The sequence below is a fragment of the Odontesthes bonariensis genome, chromosome 19 (genome assembly GCF_027942865.1).
Source record: "Odontesthes bonariensis isolate fOdoBon6 chromosome 19, fOdoBon6.hap1, whole genome shotgun sequence".
Classification (NCBI taxonomy): Eukaryota; Metazoa; Chordata; class Actinopteri; order Atheriniformes; family Atherinopsidae; genus Odontesthes; species Odontesthes bonariensis.
In genome coordinates, this window is record NC_134524.1 from 14,124,949 (window position 1) to 14,150,300 (window position 25,352).

Below are 25,352 nucleotides of genomic sequence, written 5' to 3' on the forward strand. Positions count from 1 at the left end.
ACATACAAAAGGGGGCTTGTCACTCCTCTGTCCTTCATAAAACCGTCATGCACAAAGTGCTGGCTAATCTGATCTGTCCGAACCAGCTATTTCAAAAGCAGCCAGCCAGTCCATCAGCCACACAATGAGAGAGGCCACAAGATAACAAGATAAGCCTGGGCTAGCCTGCTGAGGTGGTCCTAAGGACGTAAGTGGGGGGGTGTTATGGAAGAACCTTGCTTATGTCATGTACAGGAAGAGCAACTGCGGGTACTAAAGAAGCTGACTATATTCCAGGTGTAAACTGACGTTTTCAAAAAAATGTTTTCATATGATAATATCTCCTACAAAAGCTTTTGAAAGACAAAGTGTGACTGATTGACTTACTGGGCTGGTTTTTGCACACAAAAAAGTAAATGACCGAAACATGATCGCTTCATTGTGATACAAACAGAATGTAAAGCCAACTCTTGTAATCGCACATCGTACACATGGCTTATGCAGAGAAATGCACTCATCCCTCTTGAACAATCACCACTATCATCCAAGCTTGTGGTGCCATAGGAGGAGCCTGGATTTCCATCGCAACCTCCAGTCTGTACATTAAGGATTCATTAAATGTGTGGGTGTGACATGCATTCAGATGGGGCGGAAATGCCATCATGCATTAGGTGACCTCCTCTGGCAACCGGTGTCCATAATGGGTGGCCGAATGTTCTCTTGTCAGACCTTCGTTCATGGGAATTAATTGATTCAGTCACATTACGTCACTGACCACATTTCCAGACTAAGGAGCTTAAATGTAACAGAACGTGCAAAAATTAAGTGGGGGATACAGTAAAGTGATGTGATCTTTGACCTCTGACCATCTGCAGCTAACAGGGTAATGATGTGTGACACTTAAGTTATCATTTATGGCTGATGGGTCAAAATAGTGGCATACTACTAACAGAATTCAGTTAGCAAACACAACAAAATGTTAGCCTCCAGAAATGTCAATGCGAACCATAATTTCATCTCCACAAATAGCAGTATTTTGTTGCAGTGATAGCTCTTCAGATTACACTACAGGAAGGGAAGTACAGGGTAAGTGCTAGCATAGGAGATGCTCTCTGAAGAGCAGGGTCTTCAAGAGTTTCTTGAAGATATTCACGCTACCCTGTTCTGGTAGCGTAAATATGCATACGAAAGTGATAGCAAAAAGCCATGGAGCCCATGTGATATTTGCTATTTGCACATTGGACATCACATTAATTTCTGTATGCCACTAAAGTTCCTACGACATAGTTTTCTCCTAACTTGTCACAGCGACGTAACATTTCCTATTAGTGTGTCAAGCATTTAGTGGTTATGTATAACACAGCGCAGTCGATGGAAGGACTTGAAAATATCTGAAAAATAGTATTTTTTCAAGTTTATGTTTTCATGAGGGTCTAATTGCACTACTGAAGAAGTTCAGTTCTGATCAATTCAAACAAAAACATGATCATCTGATGATGATTCATCTGAGGACAAGGTCTCCTGCATCACGTTTTTTTGTCAGATGAGACAACACCCCTCAAACCTCTGCAAGTCTCTCTAGAATAACCATTTTCTCATATAAAACTAACCAGCATGCAGGATTATGTTAAACAAAATGTCAGTGGAAGGGAGCAACTGAAAATTTGTGTGCAGAAGCTTCAGCTGCAGCTAAAATGCTTTTAATCACAGTTTTCTCCTATTCATTTAATTCATTGTATACAAAAAAGAGTTTTGGTTGATGCAGCTGACTTTTGTGGGTGAAGTAATCTGTCAGATTCCTCAGAACCACTTATCAAAAACCAAATGAACCAACCACTCATTTTAGTGCCTGTCAGTTAATGTGAATGAAGCAGTTAAACATTACACTTCATGCAGCTTCATATGATGTGATAGCATTTTTAGAAGTAAAGCAGTTTTCCAACTCCAACTGATCCAGTCATTGACTGGTAGCTCTAGAATACACTAAACTGCATTTCTGCAATCACGATTAGCCTAATGAAGAGAGTGTGAAACAATCCATAAGATGTCACTCCCCAAACAATGTGTTGTCTTGAACTTGTTAAAAGAAAAAGCCACTGCTGTCCTTTTTTTTTTTTTTCCTGCTTGAAGTCGGTCTAAATTCATAGCGCTAAAGAGTATAGTTGTGCGAAATGGATTGAGAGATTATTCCTGATGACTTTTGAGAAGGCCCCCGAACTGGTGATAAAACAACAGCTTGAAAAGATCTAGCAGCCACTGCAGTGAACTGATATCTGACAGTTTTGTTAGAGTTCTCCTGATAATGTTACACATCAGCCCTGAGGTAAAAAAAAGGAAAAAAGAAAAAGCATTACACCTCTGATATGTCCAATGATCAAATAGCAAGCTCTGCTCTCACCATTTACCTCTCTGCCTGGAAGCGAGGACATTGTTTTCTAGAAAACAAGAGACTCAAATCTATCTCTTCTGGTGTTACAAGGAACAGTGTAAACACATAAGTAACCATGTGTTACAAGAAGAGAAAGCAGCACAAGCGGTTATGTAATGAGATTAAAAGCTTCAGTCAAAGGGTACAAAACTTACTTATGATTTCCAAATGCAAAACATCACACTGCTGTCCATGCTTACCACTAAATCTAATTTTTCATTATATTTATGGTATACACACATTTAGCAATTACCAACCAAGCAACATTCAGACGTCACAACAGCCTCCCTTTCCTGCTGCTGTCTGCCTGTGTTTCTGCATACGGCAGCAATGTAGCATAATGCGAGAACATCTAAATAGCACATTGCACAAAGAAAATCTGAAAAGCCCATTTTAATCCGCTGTTTAGATCAAGTGCATCATGGAAAATGACACTTTGTTGTCCTGAAAATGCAAGACCTCATACTTGAGCTAAGCCATTGAAGACTAAGGGCACATTTGAATGCTTATCGTAAAGCTAGTCTCAGTTCAAAGTATTTGTGCGAGTGTCCTTTAGAAGAAGCAGAAAAATATTTTTGTCAGATATTTTAATGTGAAATCTCTCTTGTTCCTGTCCTTGCCCTCCTGTTTTAGTCCTCATCTTTACTGTATAAACTTGTGCACACACATGGGCACGCACGCACATGCTTGCTAAGATCAATTAATTCTCAAAATAACACTTGTGTCTTGAAATACTTGTCCCCAAAGTGTCAAAGCCTGATTAAAATGGGTGTTTAGATGATTGTATTCTATTAATATTTGTGCCTTTGTAGTTCTATTAACCCTGGTGACCAAGAGGTCAAAATAAAACAAATTAAAGGGCAACCTGTATCATGTGAAACAAAAGTTTTGAACATCTCTAATTCATATGTTTTATCTTTTTACTTAGAGGCTGCTGAGAGATGAAGTCATGCTTTTGTTGTCCACAATGCGAAAGAGGGGAGAGGTTAAATCTGCTGTAGGAGATGAGAAATAATGGCGGGGTTTACTCCACTAATCTGTTTTGCTATTTTTCCCTCAACTGAAAGTTATTTTTTAGCAGAAACAGACATACACGCAAGCTCGCCTCGGCCAAAATACCCAGAATCCCTTGCAGTTCAAGGTCACCTGAATCTCTGTAAGTCAGCTTGTGCATCTCATGGTGTTCTTCCACATAAGCCCAAATGAAAAAAAAAAATTAATTAAATACCATAAATGCATAGAAAAGAAACATTTCCTTGTTTTAATTTTCAATTTGAGAGGACGTTGGTTTACAGGCATCTCAACATAGTGTGCTGCTGGCTTTCTTGAGAGGTTTTCCAAAACATTGTGTAACCTGCTGTTTAAATATCCTTTATGTACTTAAAATAAATCCAGATTTAATGACAGCTTTAAAATACAACTTTCTCAAATTTTTCATTTCTATCTCATGTCACAAAGAAATCTAAATCCGTCCGGATAATCTCTACACCGGTATCAAATTGCACTGCAGTGTCTTTTGCCCTCAAGTGTCATTGAGGGCGGGTCCATTTCAGGTGAAGTAACGCAATGATTCCTACAGAGGATTTTCTCTTTATGCTTTTGGAGATAAGTTTGAACATTGAGCTGAGTGAGTTATGTTGACATTACACTTTGAAAACACGAAGAAAGGAATGGGACACACCTGAGGCGGTTCACTGCATCTGACATCATCAAGTCTATAATAAAGTGCTTACGTGGAAAATCTTTGGATAAAAATTGTCCCTGAGATTTTCCAAGGGATTTGTTTGTCAGACCAGGACACAATTTGTAGAGCTTAACCCAGAATTACACATTTGACTCTGTTTTATTAATCCCACAGTAGAATACTGAATGCCAGCTCTGTACAGCAGCGTTCTGAATCAGATTATTGTAAAATGGTCAGTTTAGCAGTTGACAGCACTCCATACTTGAACGCCCACCGAGACAGCTGCTGTACACGTTGAATGATCTAAGAGGGCAGGAGTTCCACTAGTTTTATTTGCATATAGTCATTGACTTGATGAGAGAAAAAGAAGATGCATTCTATTAAAAGGATGTCTCCACCGGGAAACTGGTTTTGTTTTTGGTTCAAATAAGAATATTATCTAACTTCAGCTGCATGAAATGTTTAAATGGGATGAGTTGCCAAAGTGCTAAATCTATAACTTTTCAGATAAAAATATAATATGTTCAACTCACCTTGGGCTGCACCTCTACTTCCACCACTTCGTTCTTGTGCATGCAGCCTTTAACGAAGCCCTCAACGTTGCTGTTGAACTTCATGAAGATCACATAGGCGGCATAGGAAGAGAGCAGCGTGATACTTTCCCACATCGAGATGATGTTATCCAGAAAGAAGATGATGAGCATGATCAGATCCAGGATATAGAAGGACACATCACGGAAAAGTGGCCACCATGTTAGGTTGAGGATCTCCTTGGAAAAGATGGCACACATTCCAATGACAAAAAGGATGTTGAAGACAGCTGAGCCCACGATGGTTCCAATGCCCACATTGCTGTGTGAGATGAAGACACCGATGATGGAGGTGAAGAGCTCTGGGGCCGAGCCTCCTGCCGCCATGAAAGTGGCACCTGCCACATCGTCGGAAATGACAAGCTTCTCTGTAATTACTGTGAGCGCCGGGACAAAAAACTCATCACACACAATGGCTAAGGCAATGAACATGTAGATCATGCCAAACATGTGGAGGACAACTGCTCCTTGGCGCCTCTCATCAAGGCTAAAAAGGTCTGGAGGGTAGTCCGCCTGGCTGCTGTTACCATCTGCTGTAGACCTCAGGGCTATGGGCATGTCAGCTGACATATTTGGGTCCCTATGGTTTTGGGAGAAAAGTAGGGTCCTGTGGGGGGTCGACTGATGGATACTGTCCTGGGGTAGCACTGGCTCACGGAGACCCCCTGAGGTCCAGGCAAAGGCACTGACGGAGACAGCACTTAAGGCCACCAGGCTGAAGACGAATCCTAAGATTCGCACAGGCCTTAGCTTTTTCCGCAGACACTGCCGGCCCAGCTGTTTGCAGGCAGAACGCAATACAGGTCTTTGCTCTAAGGAGTCCATGCTGGGTTGATTTGAACCCATGTCTGTACAGTTCTTGGTGTCCTCACTCTCAACAATTAGTCAGGAAGAGGGAAGTGGAGAGCAGGCTTTACCGGAGACAATGCATGGTGCTGTCGTCAGTTTCAAAGGAGATGAGAAGATTTTAGGTGCTTTCCAGGATCTGGTTTGCCAAATGAGGTCTTCATATTAGCCTCTGCTAATGACAATGTTGAAACAATGAAGTCAAAATTACCACTGCATCATGAAGTAACCAGTTTGTAAGAAGTAACAAAACAATAATGTTGAAAAGGTGATCTGCATATTTTGCAAATATGGTTTATTGTGGATCAGGGTGGTTTCAGTCCAGGGATGCTGGGAATTTAAAAGGATACAGATAGCTAAACAATTAGTTTGACCTTTTTACAAACACCTGCTAAATCAGTGTTGCCATGGAAGATTCAGCTTCAAACCATTCTATTCTTCCTGCCACAAAAAAATATTTAACAAATTATACACAAGAATTGCTGTGGGTTTTTTTTAACGTGCAGATTAGCCTATAATGCTTAGGCCTATTTAATTTGGCCATTGGTTTAGGATATTGGTTGTTCTGTCACACACTTGTGACAAGTGTTAAAACACTGTGCAGTATAAAGGTCTATTGTGGATAAATATATCTAGATTTTTCCTAAGGTTTGAACATTTACATTGAACTCTATTGTGCTGGTCATTTTATGGCATTGGCAGATAACCATTAACTTCCTTCTTTCAAATGTAATTCGAAATTAACAGTAAATCCACATTTACAAGTTAATCAAATCATGCTACAAGATGCTGACAGAAAAAACTTGCATGATGATCGTCACTGATGGAATTGATCGGGCTTCCATTTGCATCAACTTGTGGACAATAATATGACATAGCCTATGCTGCTTTCACCCGGCGAAACACGAAATGTTAAGGCCAACGTTTTGCGGACAACACTTGGCTGTAGTCGGTGGAATACGGTCCACGGCGTGACGCTGATGCTCAGGTAAAAGCAGATTTAAAAAACATACACACAGGTCCTGTACTGTTTGACTTTTCAGTGATGCCGCCTTTAAAACTAAAAGATGCATACGAGACGCTAGTTCCACTGACAACTCTTTTTTTATTCTTCCCCGTCTGCCCTTCAACAACAATGCATTCGCCCTTTCAGCTGTATCATCGCACAACTCAAGAGCTCACCATCGCCCCCGAAAAACAACAGCCTAACATTAGTTTCCCATGGCGCGGTGCTTGACGCGCAGAGAGGCTGCAGACCGTGTCATGCCTTACCTGTGACAGAGGCGAGAAAACAACCACACGGCACGGGAGCACGTTGAGATTAGGAAATCCTCTCCAGTGCCCTCTTGCTCTCATTGAGCCAAATGTGACCGCTCATTGACGACAGAGGAGGAGCTTTGGAGAGATGAGGTGGGGGTGGGAGGGGTGGCAGCTCTTCCAAATGCGCTCACCTCTCTCCCTCACATCAGTGGGAGCAGCAGCATCCCTGCCGTCTCGGATGAGAGAGACAGACAAAAATAAAATATTTTTCAATCGAAAATGCCTAGGATAATGTAGCAGATACTTGTGCTGGGCTAGACTGGTCACGTGAACTGAAGGGGGGTAATCAATAAAGCCAGGTAAGCAGCAGACGGCGCATCCCTCCCCTCTTGGTTGAAGCGGAGGGGGCTTTAGTGATGTTTCATGTAGAGGGAGGAGTTGCCGTGGTTACATGGCAAAGGCAGTATTTTTCTCTTCATTCCTCAGATGACGGAACAGGTGGATATGCTCCAGCTCAGTGCCAGTCAGCACGCCTTGGGTCATTTCAAGGTTACATGCAAGTTGTGGGTGCATTCTTTTGACTTAGCAGCAGCTTTTTGAGAAGCCAAAGGTGCAGCACCACTGACGTTTTCTCTATATCACCTACAGGCATACCCACAGTCTTCAGAGGGCAAATGGTATTATGGAATATCTTTTAAACACACTGGATATTTGCATATTTGTTTTTCTGCCAAGTGTTTGAGGAGGAGGCCACTGACGCCACTCTCACGTCTGTATGTGGAGCTGCATCTTAGCTTAACATAAAGGTTGGAACAATGGGAGACAGCTACCCAACGCTGTCTGAGAGTTAAATTCACCTACCAGCAATTCCGTTCACTCATTTGAGAGGTCACAGAGTCAGTCCAGGTTCAGACTATATCCATGTCGCCAATTTTAATACTACTGTTCCTAAATAAATTATAAAAAAAATAAAAATAACTATGCTTTGCAATCCATTGGCAAATGCTATAGCTCTACATTTAAACAATTATTATAAAAAAGTCCACCTGACCTTCCAGCATCCCTGAGACGGCCTTACCAGGTGAAAGACTGTGAGAGCAAATAGTTCAAAGCTTCGGGACAAATTTTCCTAATGTACATTTGCAGATACTGTGAAGGTTTAGGAACACTTCTGGAAACCATTAGCAATGATAATCCTCATTGAGATCACAAATGCGGGTAAAATTCTTGATCCACGAACAGCCCTGAGCTCTTACAGGATGTATTAAGGTGGAGGGGAAAAGCTTGGTTGATGAACCATTCCTTAAAATCCTTTTTTGGGGGAAAATCATGGACACTGTATCATGTGGGCTGAAGAGGGCAGGGATCATTTGGTCATTAATCAGCACACAGTACCGAATCAAGAATCTGTTGTTGTATGCCTAAGGCACATGGCTGGGTAACCTGCAGGGATACTTAAACAGAAGGGAGTTTTTCCAGGGAAAGTCTTGTTTTTTTTCAGCAAGACAATGCGAAACCACACTGTACATTGATTACGGTACAACAGCCTAACTCTGTATTTAGTTTACCTTTTAGACTGCTCATCCTCTTAATTTGGCACATTATGAAACAAAAAAATACAAGAAAAGAGAGGCCACAAACTCACAAGAGGTTAAGATATGGCTGGAATGTGAAAACATTCCCTTTGAACATTAAAGCTGCGGTCGGCAACTTTTTTTTAGTCATATTAGCTTGAACTGTCATGGGATTCTGGAAGTAGAATATTAAATAGGCTGTTTAGGAAAAATAACGAAATCTGTAGCTCCCTCTGAAGCCTGTAATCATGCTTGCAAAAACCGAGCGCTCCCGGTTGTTTTTAACCAATCAAGTTAGGGTGGAGGAATCCTACCTGTCAATCACAGCTTGTGCACACGCAGCTGAGCGTGAAGCCTGATTCTTACTCGGCGCAACCTCGCTTTGACCCATTCTTACTAGCTGGTCGCAAATGGCGCAAACGGTCACGTGACCCAAAATTCTGCCACGCCCCCCGTCGCAAGCTAAAAAATCCTTGCGCGTCGCAAGGGCGCGCACACAACTTTTTTTCTGACTTCGCGCGAGCTCAACCGGAAACAGCTGACCAAGAGAAAGGAAACATGAACACTGCAAAGACCGTCTATGAAGTTACACTGGGACAACGTTGTCCCAAAGGACAACGTTTGACAAAGTTCGTCTTGTTGCAAAGGACGAACATTCCACCTTCTCTTCTGTTTTTGCCGCAGCCGCTTAGCTCTGAGATACATATACAGTTCTACACCACAGGTGGCATTGTGTATGCTTTCTTCGTATGCTTTTCTTCGTCCGGTTCTTCAGCTTGTTTCCTCAACAGTGACGCCCGCTGGTCTGGAGAGAACTGCAAATGTGACGCATACTCGGCGCAAACTGCGCTTATGAGCTGAAGGAACTGTGAAGGGGCTGGCGCTTTCGATGACGTCATTAATGGTTCTCGAGCCAGAACAGTTGCGCGGTTGCGCCAAGTAAGAATCAGGCTTGAGTCTGCCCCAGCTTGTGTGCGCTCACACTAGTGTGAACTCACGTGCACAACCTCGTCCACAGAGGGGGAGGGGTTTGGGGGGCGATTCGGCGCTTGTTAGAGGTTGGGGGAGGGACCTGAAAGTTGTATCAGTTCAAATTTTCCGACTTTAGACTCGCAATTTTGAAAACCTGCCGACTGCAGCTTTAACACTGGTGTCTGCAGGAAACTGATGCAACACAGTGGTTAACATATTCCTACCCCAACTATTTGGAAGCATGTTGCTGGCTTAAAATGAAAAAAAAGAAAAGAAAAATTTGTAATCTTTTCACTAATTTGAAATTAATCTTATTGAATATGCATATATCAACATATACCTCTCACCTAACACTTGGTGAGGAAGCACATAAATTTCCCTAAATGTTAGCTATTTTTTTGCATTTGAAAGCACAAATGGGAGAACAAACATTAAAGGTCATTCATGCTTACGTCCCCGTTTGCTTCACTGTGAATGTGTCAACCCTTCATTTGACATAAGCATCATCCCAAACAGCCCCTCAGGTCACCACGTTTTCCCCTTCATGTCAAATAACCCCCTCCCCCAGCATTTAGTATTAAGAGAGCTAAACCCTGCTGGACAGACACAGATGTGCAATCTTTACACTCTGTGACAAAGTCTGTGTGGCATTTATCGCTGGGTGCTGTATAACAAATCACAAGTCTCCCAACTGACTGCTCCCTTTTCTGCCTCTCACTTCTTCACCAATACAGCTCCTTGTTACCCAACAGGAAACACAGAGGCCGAAAGTATTAACTTGTGGTACATCACATTATCAAAAGTCTGATGGTTGATGATTTCTGTCCATTATGGCTATTGCTGGCACAAGGTCTTCGGGCTAAATTAACAGATCTCATATCCTCTTATGCATAATTAATTCACATGTCTTGGAAACATACTGTATCCTGCACATGTCCCCGTATTTGTTTTCATGTTTTTGATAGCAGACAAAAACATGTTATCCATGTCATCTTACCATCAGAAAAGGAAAAGATCAGTAAAAGGTCAAACTTCTCCGTTTGACTGCAGTTGTGTAACCATTACATAAGTCCTGCAAGTGCTGTCAAACTCCAAAGCCTAGAAGACTAATCATTATTTTGCTACTTGATTGAGTTTGATTGTTTCACTACATCCAGTATGCAGAGCATCAGTTTTCATGCTGGAACAATTGCTGCTGGGCTTCCTCGCCAGTCCCAACTACTCTCACCATTTTCCACAAGAACAAACTGCTGCCCAAGCTGTCAAATGGATTAAAATGTGGATTTGATTTGCGAAAAACCGTGTAAGTAAGCTAAATCATCGATCAGATGGTTCAGGATAACACTGAGCTGCGTGTCAGGTTTTTTTTGTCACCGAAACATCTGTCACTTTGGGTAATTAAAAGAACATTTCAATGATTTCACAAGTAAAGCTTAGTTTATTTCAAAACATTTAATTTTCATTTGAGTGTATTTACCTTGAAAAGTATAGTATGCCATGATGTGATGATGGCTGTATAAAGTTTCCTGTGTCTTATGGTTGTATTTCGAATTTTTTTAAACAAATTAAGACAAAAATGATCATGATAACGTTGCAGGTATATCATCAGTGTATCTTGGCTTGAGGTTTAGACTTTTTGCTATAAATCCAGATGCAAACCTTTAGAAAAGGGTGGCTTCTAGAGGGTCTAACAAAATATGCAAATTAAACTAGATGTCCATCCATCCATCCATTATCTTCCGCTGGTCCGGGGATCGGGTCGCGGGGGCAGCAGCTTGAGCAAAGAGACCCAGACGTCTAGATGTGAAAAAATAAAAACAAATAAAAATGTAAAAAATACATTAAAAAAAGGTTCCCATAAGGTTGGCACACTGTTAACTGTAAATAAAAACAGAATGCATTGATGAAATCCTTTAGCACAATTAGAACACAATCTTCTGGAGACTTCTATTAAATTTAAGATGAGCTATTTTTCCTTTTATCTTTTTTATGAAATACTAAGATGTCTCACTTCCAACATTTGATATGTTTAAGATTAGTAAATCATTGCATTCATTTTTTACTTATATTTTACACAGCATCCCAAATTCTTTTAGAACTGGAGTTTTGAAAGCTGGTATAAGTCAAACTGTTTACTACTTTAATAGCTATGTGTATACATGCCAACACCTTTCCCCACATATAAAATTGGCTTGAACACATAATAACCATGTGCAGTGACCGCATGTGCAGCTCACACGTTCTTCAGAATAAGTGTACACATTTTTACTTTTGTCTTTACACACGCATCATTTTCAAATATAAAGATTTAATATCATTGTAATTATGGATCAATTTACAACACATTGCTGGTGTTGTTAACAGCTGCAGTAATGCATAAGAGTTCTGAGGTTACAGAGGTTATAGTGTGCATTGCTTTATTCCATTTACTAGTTTTTGTTCTGGTCATTATACCAAAAGTGAGACAGGATATTTCTCATCTGCTGTTGTTTTTGTTGGAATTCTTGATAACATATCATATAAAAGGTGTTTTTATGTGCAAAGGATGGGAGAGTGTTATCAGGTCTGTGAATGTGCTAACAGTATCCAGATGACTTTAAGGAGAGAACAATGTGAATGTATTTGTTCATAAGTCTGATCACATCTATTTGAGCGTATACTCTTGTCATTATAATTTGACTGTGTATACTGTGGTTTCAGGTTTACGTGAGTCAAAAGGTCAATTTAAATTGCCCCCCGATGACACAAAAAGATTGCTGTCAAAAATGCTGGTCCATCATTTTAAATTACATGTCTAGCTGTACGAGCCTGTCTGATAAGTACACATCATTTTCCTAAAGCACACCCTGAGCTGGTGACCCAGCTCTTCAAAATAAATCTGTCAATTTTTTTGCCTATCAAATGAGATCGCATCCAAGCTGTCAGCTCTTTTTGAACAAAGGGTCCACAGTGCACACGCAAGCCTCTCTTCACACCATGTAACCGACTGCTCCTGATCTGGCTGCTTTTCCAGCAGAAAAGTGATGACTGGTCACAGGTCATGTGGCTTGTGGTAGAGGAGGAAGGGGGTTTGGAGGGGTGATGTTGGCAGTTGTTTTGATTTGTCTGAAATCTGTGCTGTGGCAAAAACAACAGAAATTTCCATGCTGGCCCTGCCCCCCACCCGGCCCACCCTCACTTTGGCCTGGCAGCTAAATCCAAGCCTTTGTGTCCCACATAGTTGTATGGATTTGTCAGCAATGAAGCAGGGGCAGTGGGGGGTAAATAGAGCGATAATAACCAAGTAAGTCTTTTTCTGGTAAAGGGGGAAGTACAACTGACTGAAGCTCTGTAACAAATAATCTCTATCAAACAAGTCATTTTTTAAGTCGGCAGTCATTAGTATATCTGTTTGTAGATACATAATATCCAAATAAAGAGCCCTGGACCAACCACCTGCTAAACAAAATGAGAAGTCATTATACAATATATTTGGTATATTGTAAATAAATTAGCCTCTGAAAATGGCTGAATAAATGTATTTAACAACTGATGGTCTATTGTGAGATTATTATAAAAAAGCAAGACTGTTCAAAGATAAAGTGAGAGAGACTACTGTGCCAGAAAAAGGATGCTGGGGGAAGATTGGAATATTTATTTTACCAGCAGTAGTGTTAAAGAGATTAACCAATTTATCATTCACAGGTAAGTCTGATCACTAAAAGCTCGAGCTGATTAGTTAGACATTTAAAAAAAAAAAAAAAAAAAAAAAAAATCCTCCAACTAAGTGTATGTTAACATATGACTCAGAGATCCCCCTTATTAGACTGAATTTGGAATGTTCTCTTCTCTGTAAGTTCGCTGTAAATTGCTATAGTTAATAGAGAAAAGTGTGTTATTAGATTTGGAGATACTTGCCCACAAAGATGCCAATCTCTTTTTCCCCATGCAAATGTCAATTCATTTGAATTATTTCCTCAAGGATCTAGAAGGCCTGAGCAAAAGTAATGTCGGTGTGAATATAGGTGAAGCACTGAGAGACAGACCTCATCCTTACAGCTTCACCACATTGTTATAATCTTCTATGGTGTATATAAATATATAAACTTCTTCAGCATTTAAACACACAGAAATAACTTTTTCCAACAAATGTCAGTACTTTGAATTCAACCTGTTTATTGTTTAGAGAATACATGTATGTCGTTCAGCCATGACCAGTTTGAGTGTGCTCCAGTGTGTACTGAGATATTATATAATTATCATTGAGTGTCTTTTGAGCTCAGAGAAAATCATTAAATAGAAAACACTTCAATTCTTCATTTCACATTTGACTGTAGTAGTGCAATGGACTGCTGTTAGTGGCATGATGTCTGAATTGAAGCGCAAGGCTGAACTATGTCATCATCTGTAAGGTCACAGATAATCTACAGTGCCACGGGGGAAACTGCCCTTATCCTACTCCTCTAAACACTAACAAGATAGCACACTGACTTCTGGTTACCTATGCATTGTGTGGATGGAAAAAAAAAAAGCTAATGTATATTTTTGGATTTTATTGGTGAAGGTAAGTACACAGATGCGTAACTGCTGAAATCCACATGTATCTATAACGGTCATATATTTATTAGCTTTTACTTTGTTCAAAGAGAGTTGTATTGCCAACTCTTTAAAAAACAAAACACAGATACGTTTCTCACAAGATACATTTTCTCCTGATTTGCTAGTCTAAAAACATAACTATTTAGTATGAGAACCTTCAGAAAACGTGTGGCTCAGGAAAAGAAAAAGAGGTCAAGTATTTCTCAGGTCCCCAGCAATATCTATTGAGAGTTGTCAAACAGAAAGACAAGCAGACATACAGATATTCAGCAATTTATCAGTGAGATGCTGTTAAGCTCGATTCTGCATTTATGTAAAATATTATATGAACAAATCTCTGTACATAAGATCTAATCAATCTTTGTTGATGTTATTTTATTAAGCAATGCTGGATGTTGCTATAGGGACAAATAGTACAAGCAGGACAAGAGGCGCATTGATTTGTGCTCTCCATCCCTCATTTTACATGACAAAAAGCAGGAGGGACAGCATGTGCAGAGTGTCCTTATGACCTTTGGTAGCCATACTTGGAGTTGAATATTTCATGGTTTTAGGCCCATGAGCATTGAATTATTGCACTCCATGGTTTATTTAGTATGTTGCAAAGTTTAAAGAAAATAACCTGACTCTACAGCTTATTTTCTTGTTGTTATCCGTCACTGAGAAGTCTGATATGACAAGACATGGCATTGATACAAGATGTGTGCTGCATTATAAAGTTAATCCTTATGTCAAAAGCCTTACAGATGGACTGACCTTCTAGGCTGCAGCGATGGGTTTTCAGGGGAAGAGGTTGAAAATCATTCCTGTTTGTTGGGTTTAGACAAGAAGGAGGAAATGAGCTTGGGCAAAAACCAAAACAACTGGAAAAAAAAACAAAAAACGTTTCATGCGATGATGATATTGGGAAGGCGAAAGCAGTGCTGTAATCCTATTTTAATCGCGGTGGATTTATTAAACAGGAGCAGCAGGTTTAAATCTCAGCAGATTACACAGAAGGCCCAAGGAGATGTGGAGAGTGGACGGGTCGGAGAGGCTTGCATAATCAAGTGCACTTTAGGTGATATGCTGCATCTTTGACCAGCAAGGACTTATGATAGAAGAATGGATGTGGGTATCAGGGGCACCCTCAAAATGTAGAGCGTAAAGTCCTTTCAAATTATGTAACCTTCATGGATCTATTGATATTTCCTTGGATTAACATCTTAAATTAACTTTGAGATGTGGACTTGTAGGATAATTACTTCTGGCGAAATTAAGAATGGCTGCAGATGTTACTAATTATGTTGGTTTGTGTGTATGTGTGTGTATACCTCAGTATCCCTTCGAGTCAGCACTCTTCGTAAAGACCTTGATTCTCATGAAGAATGGGTTAATCCCTGGTCACCTCACATCTGGACTTAATCAAATCTGTCTCTTAACAGATCGTGTAGCACATGCTTCGACCTTGAGAGGTCAACAGCCATAAAAGGTTTAAGAGGACAGTGTGAGATGTCTTTATGTGTATTCTTGCAACATATTTACGCAATTTAAAAAAAGAGCAGATTTTACTGGTTACTGGTTTGTGGAACTTAATACAAAAGGACTTTTTCACAATGAGCTTACTTTGCAGTTCTCATGTACAGTCGAGACACACTTCTCGGTGTTGTGATCAATAGTGTAAAAATAATTAAGTTGTTTGTGTTGAAGCCAAGGCAAGTCCATTAGCTGTTCTGATTAAGTTAAGCATTAAAGTATACAGTTTCATGTCCATTAAAACATGTGCCAACACACTGCTCAGAGCCTTGTGTTCGTCCAGTAAAAGAATGCCAAGCTCTCCATCTGTTGGCACAGTGTGTCAAATGAATGTTTGGGACTAAGCACCCCTTTGATAGGAAACTATGCTGAGTTATTTTTCTAATCTCTAAATGTGCAAGTCTCTTCTCATCTTTCTATTGTCTCTCTCTATCTCTATCTCTCTGTTCTCCTGACTATGACCTGGATATTGATCTTATTGAGAATGTCAAGGTGTGCTGTTTGTGGAAGTCATCTCAACAGTCAAGACACTTGAACCCTTCACTGTAAACTGCATTCAAAGCAAGTTCCCCACCGCTAATGCTGATTTGACACAGCTCATAAGGTGCACCAGCACACGCTAACAGAGGGACAAACACATGACACAGCTGTGCCATATGTCATATTCACCTGCCATAAGATTAGAATGACTTTTCTGAAGCAAAGGTCTCTCTTTTTGTTTATCGCCTGATGCCATGACCCTTCTCTCCTCATGTCTCCAACTTGTCTCTTCTGCTGGCATTTCAGGAAGGAGGGCCTGGGATGCAAAGCGGGCAGACTTGAAGATGCAAAAGCTGAGAAATGACAGAGACCATGTGTGCGACACACCTTTTAGTATTTGTGGTTGAAATCTTACAGAGATCTTTTTCTTTCCACATATAAAAATCATTTAATGGAATATAGATGAATGATTAAAGTAAATTATGTTGTGGTAATAATAACTAGAGCCTGTATCATCTCGATACATTGATAGATAGACTTATTGGGGACTAGATAGTGTAGTGGTAAAATTGCCACCTTTCATGTAGGTTACCTGGGTTCAAATCCCCTGCATGAAAGGTACTACCTCTAGTAGGAATCCTTAGGCAAGACCCCCTTACCCTACCTGATAAAAGCATCTGCCAAATGCATAAACACAAACATTATTGGTGTACAATCAGAAATGGCTTAAAATTTCTCCTCATATTTGTACATTTTATATTTCTTCTTTCCCCACATGGGGCTAAATATACCCGTTCTCTTATGTACATCAATATAGTTAACATCATTTAACACATAGAATCATAGAGGGTAGAAAAAAAGGACTAAATTAAAAATATATCTCTTGTTCTTTATTAACTAAAATTACTTTTATTTACTATGTATCTGTGCCCACAAACATCTGCACTATTAAGCACAAAAGTTAATGATAAAGACATTTTCATGGATATGCACGTACAGCAATTACGGTGCCATATATTAGGTATATACTGCCCCCTACTGGACATTGTGTTGTCTGTCTTTATGCCGCAAACAGAAATGTGGTCCTTCTCGCTTACTGTCAGAGACATTTTGATTTGTCCCTTCATGAAAAATACAGGTGTATGAATGATGTCTCCATTCCACTTAGATATCCTTTTTTGTGCATAATGCTTTTCTGTACTGGCTGGTGTTTCAAATGGAGAAAACAATGGTGAAACTAATCAGAAAAGTCTCACCTTTGATCTGTCTTTGACTCAGCCTACTGCACTGTGAAAAGGACTAAACTCAACTTCTGAGCGACTTGGACACCAATAACGCAAGAGTTATTGGTTTTAGAGTGTGTTGTACGTATGTACTTTTAGTTACCTGTTGTAATTATTTCATATTGTATCAAATATGTATCTATCAGACATGGTAAGCTTTTGTGTGTATTTTTATGGGGTTTAAAGTGCATAAATCGTGTTTCCTGTAAGATGTATTGTCAGGTTTAAATGGTGGAAAACTTCTTACTTGACTGAGGAAGGGAGCAACCACTGAGATGTACAACCAAAAGAAGAAGCACAGAATCCCAAATGTTGTCAGAGATGTGTCCTGCTAATTTTTATGTTTGACATCACATTTACGTAATCAAGGAGATCCTCTCAACCCACAACCAGCTTTTCCCAAAAGACAAATCATCCAATATATAAAGACTGTGACAAGAGCCATTCACGACTAGTAAAGGTTGTGTTCACAATCATGGCTCTGATAAAAAAACATTCTGTACAAAAATAATTTTACTTACTAGTGCCAAAAGTACTAATGCCACTGCGTACTGCACCCAGGCCATTTCAGAAAGCCATCAAAACAACAAACAATACTGATAATCTGTCCCCTCTCTTTGGCTCCCATTTGGTTTCTGCCAACCAAACCAATTAAGCACACCAGACCCCAGTCAGCAACCCTCATGGGCGCACCTCCACGGAATATTTTGGAAATCAGTTAGTTTTGAAATTATTGGGCCTTGGTTTATAAAAAAAAAAAATGACAATGCTGAAAAACAGTTGTTTCAAATAGATTTAGTGTATTTTAATTATAATTTAAAAGAATTACACAGAAAGTTTTCAATTAGGCAGTAGAGACTTTATATAAAATCTTAAAACTTTTAAAAATAGAGCCAAAGGAAGTTCTATGTAGTAACAAAGTTTCACCAGCAGGAGGCATAGTCTAAAGTACCCGCAGGAAGATGTTTAAAGTTTAACATCCGCCTAAGTCCTTCCTCTTCCGGTTACGGCGAAAGCAGGTATGGCGGTCCCTGCTTTCTTCTGCGTTGTAACGAATCTATTATCGGTTGTAATCCTATGTTTTACAAACTAATCTGGCATATTTTACACATAAATCCTACTCGTGATTAGTAGTTGTATATAAGGATGTGATCATTTTATAAGTTAGTGAGTTTTGAATGGTTATATTTAGCTGCCTCAGAGTCATGAAAAGGCCGCTCTGTTTGGTACCAAATAAGAGGGTGGTGGAGTGATGATAGCCAATAATAGCCTTAGAATTATTGCTGAAAAGACGGAAACTATACATAAGGATACTTACGGGCCTACGATTTAGTAGTGTGATGACAAACAGAAATTTAATTGTCACATTGACGTTTTGAGCCGTATCTCTGTTAGCAGGTTTAGCATGCTAGCGACAGCTTACTAATAACATTGAAATTTGTCTATTTGCAGCTTCAAGATGGTGCAACGCCTGACTTACCGCCGTAGGTTGTCCTACAACACCACCTCCAACAAAACCAGATTGTAAGTGAGCTTTATACACACTTCTGTTTCATACATTCCTCATACATTAAAAGCCAGTGTGTAACTCCATATTATAACTCACCCCTCACTGTCCCGCAGGTCACGAACACCTGGTAACAGAATAGTATACCTGTATACCAAGAAGGTTGGCAAAGCCCCCAAGTCAGCATGTGGCATCTGCCCAGGAAGACTGCGTGGAGTAAGTAACAGAGAAGCCTTTTTGCTTTCCCCAGGATGTTGTATGTGAGAGGTCAATCTTTGCATTTAGAGTGCTTGTTTAATACTAACATCTCAATACTAACCTCATAATAAATACTCAATACTAATCTCATAAAACTAAAAGCTCAACAGCAAGATGAGTCAAAATTGCTATTAAGTTGAAAGTGTTGTAACAATATCTGCAACCCAAGTCTCTACCAAGAAGGGATAATTGCAAATCATTTTTTTTCACGTGCATGTTTTGATGCCTTCGTGATGTTTAAAGAAGTTGGAAATATTTAGAAATGATGTTTAGCCTGAAGAGAAGAGAGGCCACACAGCTTATTACTAAACAATCTAAATCCATGATAAACGCTCTTATAAAAATGTGTCGGCGCAATAATGATTTCGGCTTTTACTGTGAAGCCTTTTGAGTGGTCAGTGAGCATAGGGGTGAGTAAGTGCACATGATTTATTTAACTTCCACTATTTAGCATATGGGAACAACTTATGCCACAGCTCAGAGGGGGGGTGCTTTGCAAATCTCAGGAAGACTTTGCAAAATCCCATGCCACAGTATGGCTGTTTACATTATGAAAAAGATGAATACAAAAATTGTTGCGCACCTGAAGTAATGTGATAAAGAACAACAGCAGCTAACAAGACAAGAAAAATGTTTCCAAACTACAGTAGGAGGTCTCCTTGGTTCTAAAACACATCTGCTATCAACACAACATGTTGAATGTTTCAGCTGTTTCATATTAAATTTGGTTCTTTGATTCAGATCAGGTAGGTTTTTGATTGTTTACTTGCCTATAATCCCACAACATTTTAAGAGCATGTTGTGCCTTGATTCAGATTAATCAGTGGGTTCTTCTACCCAAATATGTGAATCACCACCTTCTCTTACTTACATGCACAGTCTTCACAGCTATTGGCACACTGGAGAGAAAAGAGACAAGCTCAAAACATTGTTCAGAGTTGCACGGAGTGACGACTGTGTGTTGAAGTTTGGACACTCATATTAAAAACGTGATTACAACTGTTTGATCCACTGGACTCAGGCTAAAATGCAGAGGTAGAATAGTTTTAACAAATTAGTTGCCCTTTATTTATTTTAACCAATGAACGAGAAGTCGGTCATTAATGGAAAGTTGTGAACATGCGAGGGTTGTGGGTTTGTAGCTTTTCTCCAAGTCAGTGCTGCGGTGATGATGCTTGCCCTTTTCTCATCGTTGATGTATTTGTGTGTGTTGCAGATTCGCGCTGTTAGACCTCAGGTTTTGATGAGGCTCTCCAAGACCAAGAAGCACGTAAGCAGGGCCTACGGAGGATCCATGTGCGCCAAGTGTGTGCGTGACAGGTAAGAGAGCCTTTCCTGTTGCTTTCGTTGCTGACAATCTGGTGTGATGCCTTTTTGTCTAAGCTCTTAAGTGTGTCACATTTGTGACAGTCCTTTGACTGGAATGAAATGTTTGGGAACAATTATTTTTATTTGTGTATCATTTTGAGCTGACGACAAGCAATTTTTGTCCAAATTTTCCTCTTTTTGCAGCCACTGTGATCTTAAAATGTCTCATGTGTAGATGTCAACACGTTGAACATTTTCAAATTGAAAATATTGGAAAGGACAGAAAATGAAATGCAAGTTTTGAATGTCTTGGTACATTATCTAAAGCTTCTCTTTTTGCTTTATTTTCAGGATCAAGCGTGCTTTCTTGATTGAGGAGCAGAAGATTGTGGTCAAGGTGCTCAAGGCACAGGCACAGAGCCAGAAGCTGAAGTGAAATGTGTATTTGTATTGCCACAATAAAAAATGACAAATCAGTTTCCTGTTGTGGTGCATTTAATCCGTATGGGTGTTATTTTTACTTTTGTTTCTTAATTTTCTTTTGTATTTAGAGAACTGCCAATATACAATTAAGTTTAACTTAAGGCCAAATCCTCTCATCCACAATTAAAGCTTAAAGAAACACTTGAGTAAGAAGTATATTTTCAGTCCAAAGTGATTACCTTCAGAAATGTGTTCAATGTAACAGTATTATAACAGTTAATTTTGTGTTGTAACATTTTAACTTTAAACAACTGTTCTAATAGAAACAAAAAAGATTACTTTGTTTTAATTACAATAATGCTGTGAGATGAGGTAAAGATGTCAGTAACGATAAGGAAGCTGGTATAGGACAATCAGGGTCTTGTATAGAATAGAGATGGATCAGTTAATTTTAATAACATTACTATGTCTAGCTAAAATCTTATTTACAGATGACTCAATTATTTTATATATATATATATATATACACACTTTGTAAAAAAAAAAAAAAATGAAATCAACGCATGACGTCCTTGGCATCAACTTTACGTGATGACGTGTAGAGGAGGTTTTGGATAGTTACTGGTTTCACGACAAAACTAATTTTATTTAACCTCGTAATTAGCGTATTTTTTTTTATGACATCCAGGTAGTGTTAGTATTACGTAAAACACAAGATAGAATATAAAATAAAAACAGAAGAAAAAAAATGTAAATACATGAATTGTAGTTCCGGGACACGTCAACAAAGTCAATGCGCAGACGCAGCTGAGCCAGCGGAAGCAGCTACATCTCTCCTGTAGCAAATTTAATTTTTTCATTCACTATGGAGACTTTATACGGTATTCCGTTTGCTGTGCTCGAATGTCCGAATATAAAACTGAAGAAACCGTCATGGTTGCACATGCCGTCGGCTATGACTGTATATGCAGTCGTCATCGTGTCCTACTTTCTCATCACAGGAGGTAAACGGAGATGCTAAGCTGCTAAGCTAATGTTAAGGCAAAACTACTTGCTTGTCTTTGCTAGATGTATGTTGTATTAACATGTCATGTAATAACGATGCTCTTGTCTGTGCTTTTTTAATTTCTAGGTTCCGAAGACTTTGGTTGCATTGAAAAACCTGCTTTTAAATATCAATTACAAATGCAGATGCAGGCTAACTTTTCAGCTAAATGAAGCAGAAAATGAGTGCAGCTCGGTTTATGTGAAATACGTTAATAAAACAGCATTTATTTGGGGCAGATCTCAAGAACTTATTGTTATTCTGTACGTAATGTGTGAACGATTTCTGCAACACATTTTTATAAATTCTCTCTCTGTAAGGACTTCATTTTATAAAGGAGTCTGGCAGAATCAGTCGTGTCTGCACTTTATTGCTTAAATTGAATTAGTAAATTGAGTTGTTAATAAAGTTGGTTAATATTGTGATCTCATAGCAGTTTTTCTTTTCTACCCAAACTACAGGTATCATCTATGATGTTATCGTGGAACCACCAAGTGTGGGTTCAATGACTGATGAGCATGGACACCAGCGGCCAGTTGCCTTTTTGGCATACAGGTATGACATAAGTCATATTTCTGTAGACATATCAACAAAACGAAAATGTGAAAAATAAAAATCTACTTGCAGTTAAAGCAGATGCATTTATATTTCAGAGTAAATGGGCAGTACATTATGGAAGGACTTGCCTCCAGTTTCCTCTTCACAATGGGAGGGCTGGGCTTTATAATCCTGGACCGCTCCAATGCACCAAACATTCCCAAACTCAACCGCTTCCTGTTGCTCTTCATTGGGTTCGTCAGCGTTCTCCTCAGCTTTTTCATGGCCAGAGTGTTCATGCGCATGAAGCTGCCGTAAGTCTAGGCTCATCATTTGCTAAAGTATAGCTAAAGATCTGCATTGTTGTTTTCAATTTGTGTCTCGTCACACTCACTTAGTAGCATTTAATAATCTGTAATTCTACTACTTTGAGCTGTAAAAATACTCTTAAGGTTGTGTCACAGCCTTTGCTAATTTGACTTGTGTCTTTTCAGAGGATACCTCATGGGCTAAGGCTACAGACGGCACAATACAAGAAACTGAATCAAAGGGACAGAAGACATTAAATATATTTGAAATCCATAACAGAACTGGTAACAGCCAGTACTAGTCGAGGATAAAATTGACTCATCACACCAAACCATCAAGAACTGAAAGCACTGGCCATGCTCAAGAAGTGAGGCCAGAGTGTTCTGAAAGTCCCATTGGTTACATTTCTTCAGGGTTTTGTTACTTCATTCCCCATTTTTCAAAATGTGTCTGCAGATTTGTGCAGAAGACGGTCAGTAATAGACCTCTTCTAGCATGATTTGATTTGGCACAAATGCGTCCTCTCTACGTTCCCATGTGCAGTTGTGGTACTGGCTATTAACGGTTCTGTCATGCATCTTTGTAATGACCAATAAGAAGTATTCATAGTGGATGAAATTTGTCAAAGGAGAAAAATAGATTAAGTTACTCGGCACAAATTATTTGAATGGGATTAACACTGTTTTGGTTGTCTGAAAAATGTTTAATTTGACGGTTTTTGTATGGAAATGATTAAAAAAAAAACCTCTCACAGTCGCGTTTTTGTACAAGGTTGTGAAATAAATCTTTGTTTTCACACATTCTTACCATTGTCATTTGTATATACTGTTATTTTTTTTTAATACCTTAATAGAACAATGTTGGGCTTATATTTATCGAAGCCCCCCCAGGGGCAGTGTTTCCTTTGTTCTGTTTTATTCATGAAATGAACCATTTCCCTCTGAGTTTGTTCAAATATTTAACATAGTTTCAGTGAAGAGCAGAATTACACTTTAAGAGCAGATTATCTCAGATGCTTCAGTTTCAGAATTTTACATGACCATACTCAGTTTGTATCAACAACCAATTTATGAATGACGCCTAAAAATTCAGGCATGTCTATGGCCTGTCCCTTTACTTCCACAAGGTGGCAGTATTGCTCTACTAGGTAATGTTTCCTTGTCATTTTTGCCAAACGTGGTTAATGAATAATATATTTTGTTTTCTACTTTGCAACAGTGACATCAAATTCAAATCTACTCCCTAGTTTTGGATAGTCACTGTTTGGTTCAGTGCTAAATACAAAACTTTCTAACTTACATTCCCCAGGAAGAAGGGAATAACGGCACATATCACAATTACATGATTCTCATCTTATAGCAATGGGTTTAATGCGTTTCCTGAAAATTCTTCAGATCAAATGCTTAAGAGCACATCAGTTCCTCAGGAAATTGTTGCACATTTCTAAAAATGATCAATGAGGAAAAAATGCCTCAGTATGTTTATGGTCCCAGTTGCATGCTATAGGCCTACAATAAATTTAGTGATTTAAAAAAATCGCTAAGACTAAAATCCTTTGTGTATCCACCTTTGCTTTTGAATACAGACTCAATCCTCCACAGCATGGGGAATATCATTGTGACACAAATATGTGAAGAATTGTTTTTCACCTGCTTTTCGCAGGAGGGGTTGTGTTTTGTTCTTTTAGATAAACCACTGGTGTTCCATTTACTTCACGTTTGTCAACATACCTGACCAGGGTGCAGCTGTTACTCTATAGAAACAACTGTAATCTTTGCTCATATGCTCCACCTCTGCAGGTCAGGAGTCACCCTGTCAGACAGTATTTTGGTGTATTCATGGACATTCATCTCTCCAAAAACTCTCTTTGGGTTAATCTGACAAAAGAATTGGCTCTCAGTGCTCATCAAGCTTCTTTTTGTATTCTTGAGCAAAATTTGTTCTTCAGTTTGTGCAAAAAGTGTTTATAAAAGCTGATATTATATATCATATTGTGCAAAATCTTCAGCCCTCCCCTTTTTCTTAGAGCTACAGGGTCAAAGTAGCACACTGCAGGTCTGATTAATGGTGTTGTAGTTTGCTTTATAGATTGTGACTGCAGCCAAAATTATTTTCCCCAACTGATTTTCAGCCAATCACCGATCATCTTGTGTTCTTTTCCATCTTTGTAAAGTCCCACAACAACCCAGATTTTTTAATTCCACTGCTATTTCTTTTCTCCCTGGACCAAAGAGGCAGATTTACAAAGTAAATGGGTCCAAAACAAAGAAGATTCTGGTTTTTACAGGCTAAAATATAATTGAGAGACATGTCATTCCAAAATCCAAATTATACTGTTGCAGTGTATTAAGGAAACGTATTTAATGAAAATAAAATGAACTGATGTGCTGTTAGAACTGCGGAAATGTAAAGAAAATGTATGTTCCTGCAGCTATGCTTGTTGGAAATCACAGGTAAACTTATGGAAAGGATCAGTGTTTCAGCCTTCTGTGTCAGTGATAACAGGTGCGGTCTCGGAGCGTTTCATTGGTTCTTTGAATTTTCAATAAAGTCTTCCTAGAGTGTCTGTGTTTCGAATTATCAACAAGAAAATACACATCTAAAATAATACACTTACTGAGAGGAGCTGCAGAGGAGTTTTGAATCATCTGACATGTTGGTAGTATTGCACAGAGGTCCACTCAAAATCTTTGGTACGTTATATTTATTGATAGAACTATGCTTTAGGTCAGCAAACCTTTTTCTGGGTCACTGCTTGTTTAGGTTTGTGTATTTA

The 25,352-nt window shown here is 39.2% G+C and overlaps 3 protein-coding genes across 10 annotated transcripts in view; 2 read left to right on the plus strand and 1 right to left on the minus strand.

Annotated features, from left to right (window-relative positions):
• The window catches only part of LOC142368451 (sodium/potassium/calcium exchanger 2-like), a 53,953-nt gene extending 46,790 nt beyond the window's left edge, over positions 1-7,163 (minus strand). For 2 of the 7 annotated variants that reach the window (XM_075450621.1, XM_075450624.1), the window contains exons 1-2: positions 6,800-7,162; positions 4,625-5,699 (exon numbers count right to left, since the gene is read on the minus strand). In XM_075450621.1, the coding sequence (XP_075306736.1) occupies positions 4,625-5,527 (903 nt within the window). In that variant the 5' untranslated portion in view covers positions 5,528-5,699; positions 6,800-7,162. Of the gene's footprint in view, positions 1-4,623; positions 5,703-6,799 lie in introns of all 7 variants that reach the window. The other 5 variants (XM_075450623.1, XM_075450622.1, XM_075450620.1 and 2 more) reach the window with 4 other exon arrangements.
• On the plus strand, positions 6,427-20,738 carry rpl34 (ribosomal protein L34). Of its 2 annotated transcripts, none has more exons than XM_075450626.1 (5): positions 6,427-6,430; positions 18,638-18,713; positions 18,813-18,912; positions 20,171-20,274; positions 20,614-20,738. In XM_075450626.1, the coding sequence occupies exons 2-5, from the start codon at positions 18,649-18,651 to the stop codon at positions 20,696-20,698; spliced, it is 354 nt and encodes a 117-aa protein (XP_075306741.1). In that variant the 5' UTR covers positions 6,427-6,430; positions 18,638-18,648; the 3' UTR covers positions 20,699-20,738. The 2 variants fall into 2 exon arrangements, with proteins under 2 accessions (XP_075306741.1, XP_075306740.1); XM_075450625.1 differs by lacking the exon at positions 6,427-6,430 and adding an exon at positions 18,174-18,208 and having other exon boundaries at positions 18,642-18,713.
• Positions 20,739-21,465: 727 nt separating this feature from the next.
• Positions 21,466-23,374, plus strand: ostc (oligosaccharyltransferase complex subunit). Its single transcript, XM_075450629.1, has 4 exons — positions 21,466-21,689; positions 22,192-22,285; positions 22,384-22,581; positions 22,762-23,374. The coding sequence occupies exons 1-4, from the start codon at positions 21,551-21,553 to the stop codon at positions 22,778-22,780; spliced, it is 450 nt and encodes a 149-aa protein (XP_075306744.1). The 5' UTR covers positions 21,466-21,550; the 3' UTR covers positions 22,781-23,374.
• The last annotated feature ends 1,978 nt before the right edge of the window (positions 23,375-25,352 follow it).

Coding starts and splice junctions, on each gene's coding strand:
- ostc (XM_075450629.1), top strand. CDS start 21,551: ATGGAGACTTTATACGGTATTCCGTTTGCTGTGCTCGAATGTCCGAAT. Junction 21,690..22,191: donor CTACTTTCTCATCACAGGAG/GTAAACGGAGAT, acceptor CCCAAACTACAG/GTATCATCTATGATGTTATC. Junction 22,286..22,383: donor GTTGCCTTTTTGGCATACAG/GTATGACATAAG, acceptor TTTATATTTCAG/AGTAAATGGGCAGTACATTA.
- rpl34 (XM_075450626.1), top strand. CDS start 18,649: ATGGTGCAACGCCTGACTTACCGCCGTAGGTTGTCCTACAACACCACC. Junction 18,714..18,812: donor ACCTCCAACAAAACCAGATT/GTAAGTGAGCTT, acceptor ACTGTCCCGCAG/GTCACGAACACCTGGTAACA. Junction 20,275..20,613: donor GCCAAGTGTGTGCGTGACAG/GTAAGAGAGCCT, acceptor CTTTATTTTCAG/GATCAAGCGTGCTTTCTTGA.